At 39.2% G+C, this 3306-nt stretch overlaps 1 protein-coding gene across 1 annotated transcript in view; it reads right to left on the bottom strand.

Annotated features, from left to right (window-relative positions):
• Positions 1-969: 969 nt before the first annotated feature.
• Positions 970-3306, bottom strand: part of LOC111870909 (pre-mRNA-processing-splicing factor 8) — a gene marked incomplete at its 5' end in the record, with an annotated part of 5093 nt that continues 2756 nt past the window's right edge. The window contains 3 exons of the mRNA XM_023863541.2: positions 970-1424; positions 2052-2243; positions 2738-2898. Coding sequence (XP_023719309.1) covers positions 1268-1424; positions 2052-2243; positions 2738-2898 — 510 coding nt within the window. The remainder of the gene's footprint in view (positions 1425-2051; positions 2244-2737; positions 2899-3306) is intronic.

The following is a 3306-nucleotide window of genomic DNA, read 5'->3' as shown; positions in this document are numbered from 1 at the left end:
GTGGACTTCTAGCAAACTACACAGCTTACAACCTAGATCATATCCCTTATAACCATAATGAGAACTTCTTGTCCAACACAGAAATATTCTGATTTGTACATATATATATATAAAAATCACAACATGATAAAAGTGTGTAGTGGGTCTGGAATGGGGTCCACTCAGCCTCGTGAGGATAACTGAGGAGTAATTTCAAGGAAATAGCGGCTCTGGTTAGAAAACCGAAATTAACGGCTATGGGGATTTCTTGCACTGACATGTGACACTCTATCTGCAAAAGTTGGTACTAACTTCGCCAACAGCGGTGGTCGCTCGGTCAGTATAGTTCGCTTGCAGACTACAGGCCACAGAGTTTTTTTAATGATAAAAGCGTGAGTGAATGAGTTTTGTTACAACAAAGGTAAAAACCAATCTATATAAAACACAATTAACACAATAAAAGTGTGAGTAAATCATTTGTTAGATTTGTTGTATCAACAGTAAAAACCAACACACACGTATATATATTGTGATGTATTTGCACGATGCAGGACCCCTCCCCCATCCAGCGGTGACATAACAGCATCGGAGCAACTGCCTCTGCTATGGTAACAGGCCAGTAAACACTCCATCCCCTTCCCCCGCAGTGACATAACAGGGGACACCACAGTTATTACAAAGCAATAAACAACTCTCGGCAGCGTTCCCCAGCAACGCCTGTAAACATGACGTTACGCAATAGTGAAGCAATCACGTAACTGTTTTCTGTGTTGTCAGTGTGGAAGCTACATAACGAGGAGTATTCATCAGTGTAATCAGTCAGCTGCAGTCTAGCATTCGCCGGAGTGAATGGAAGTGCCTACAGTAGCAGAAATAAGTACGTATGATATTGCAGATGGCAGTAGTGGTGTAATTGTGAGAGCAGGTGGAATAAATTCGCTATATGCAATATGTTGTGAAATTATTTGTCACGTGACATACCCAACACGTGACAATATATATATATATATGTAGACAGTGATAACATAAAAGGATGCATTCCTTTAAGATTCTGATGTGTCACTGTGTGTTACTATGGAGCCTTACTTGGACATAACAAAGTACTGTACAGATACAGGAGTGCAAGAATCAAGAGCACGACACAAAATGAACGCCTCTGACAGAAACTGATTTAGAAAACAAAGAATAACAGGACAAGGCTATAAGTACTCTAGTGTGCTTATGCCATCCATCTCATCTTCTCAACTCACCAGATGATCTGAAGGGAAAAGATCTCTTTGCAGTTCAGTTATGACAGGTCTGGTTCAGAAGGCCCTAAAGGGTACTGCTTCAGAGCCATCCTGATCCGTTGCCTCAGCAAATGCAAAATTGGATTTTCCTTCATAATTGTTTCCAAGGCACACTGGATCACTGGTTTGGAGCCTGGATACCAGTTTCCATATGCACTGCACAAAATACAAATGCAAACAGAACACCAATTTCTACAAATTCAACTTCAAAACATACTTTTGTCAGTTGACAATGACAGCAAAAATTAATTAAAAGTATGTATTTAAGATACACTGCACGACTAAAACTGCATACCCAAACTAGATCAGCCTCAGAGTAAATTGAAAGGAATGGATTACACTAAACCAACTCAATGGAGCCAAGTCATTCATGAGATGGTCAGCTGGCACAGAAGTTTTCTATCTTTTACAGAAGTGAAATTTCATGGCTCAGTTCACAAGACACCAATGCTCGCCCCTACCCTCAGCCAGATAAATACAGTCCACATCCTTCCACCTAATTTCCATCATCATACTAATAACCAAATATCCACTTCATTTCATATCCTTCCTACCAATCAATGTCACACTGAGGTACCTAGTGCTACTGAATTAATAAAAAATAAATGCATACACATATTACAGCTACCCCAAAAGCACATCCATTTGGTTTAGGGGTTGTTTAATGATACTGTATAAAACGCAGTTATTTAACACCAACAGAGTAACAGAATATTATGTACGGTGAACTGGAAATGACATACAGGGAAAATGCCATGAAAGCTTTGCAGCTTTCTTTATTACCTGTATAAACTGTATGCCAAATCAATGGCAATGAGCAATCCTGTAGGAGATGGATAGATGGACATATTATCTGTTGTATAGTCCAGGAACTTTGCTCTAGCGTATCTCTCAATGTCATGCGAGTCATAGTCACCCCACCGAAGCTGCACATCAATCCAATACTTCTGCGTTGTGGTGTTGTCCATTGTGTCCCTAGTGTTATCAGCAAGTAAATATAACTTCATTCATCCGTACACAGAAGTCACATTGATCAGTATCATTATGGAGCTGTAATTATGAGTACAAGGAATGCAACTGTCGCAGCCAGGACTTGGGTACCCACAGAGTCTATCCAACAGGTACCAAAGGATCTTTAACTCATACTATAGCAATGGGAGTATGAAGTTGATCAATTACTTGCACAGAGCTTTCCTTTCACTTGGCACTGTTCAAGCACAGGGACAACCTTATCTCCACACAGAGGACAATATGCAATCTCCATTAAAATTAAAACTGAGATCAGCAAAAAGAACATCTTTCATTTTTCTGCATCACTGATAAAAAGTGTGAACATGTGACTAGTTCTCCCAAAGGTTGGCAATACTGTCTAAAGCTATTTCCCTCTGGAATTCCAGTGATCTATCCAACCCACTCAACTTCAAAAATATCCAATACAGTTTACACAGTGACAATCCAAAATCTCTTACTTTGAGTCAGCTAGAAGGGACGGCCTCGAGACATTCCACTTGTATGCTGCAAACAGGAGGATATCAGCACACGAAGAGTTCATCTTGTAGGATTTACGAGGATGAATAGTCTCCTTCTGCACAGTCTCAATCTTCAAACTATCCAGCTCCCGATTAAACACCTGCAACAAAAGAAAATGCTCAAATTATAAAAGATCAGTGTCCAGCATGAGTGATAATTTTTTTCATACTTCATCCTTTACATGTTTCAGCCAGAGCGACCATCTTCAGAAAGACACATCAGTACGTGTGGAAACCACTGCTACAATGTCACTGGTCACTACCAATACACACAGAAACCACCATCACAATGTCATGAAAATATAATAATAGCCTTTAACAATTACAGTGATGTGCATGAATTTATTAAAACATTTATGAATCATCACATGTCTATTTACAAGTTTGGTTTATAAAACTTTGTTTCATGTCCTTTATACTGCTTCTCTTTAAAGGAAGATGAGTGTATTGATATGTTCTTCTGAAGATGGTCCCACCAAAACATGTAAAGGATGTATTTAAAAAAGAAA

Source organism: Cryptotermes secundus, unplaced genomic scaffold (assembly GCF_002891405.2).
Source record: "Cryptotermes secundus unplaced genomic scaffold, Csec_1.0 scaffold8176, whole genome shotgun sequence".
NCBI lineage: Eukaryota > Metazoa > Arthropoda > Insecta > Blattodea > Kalotermitidae > Cryptotermes > Cryptotermes secundus.
The sequence above is the reverse complement of the archived record's forward strand: the minus strand, read 5'-3'. Positions and strand labels throughout refer to the sequence as shown.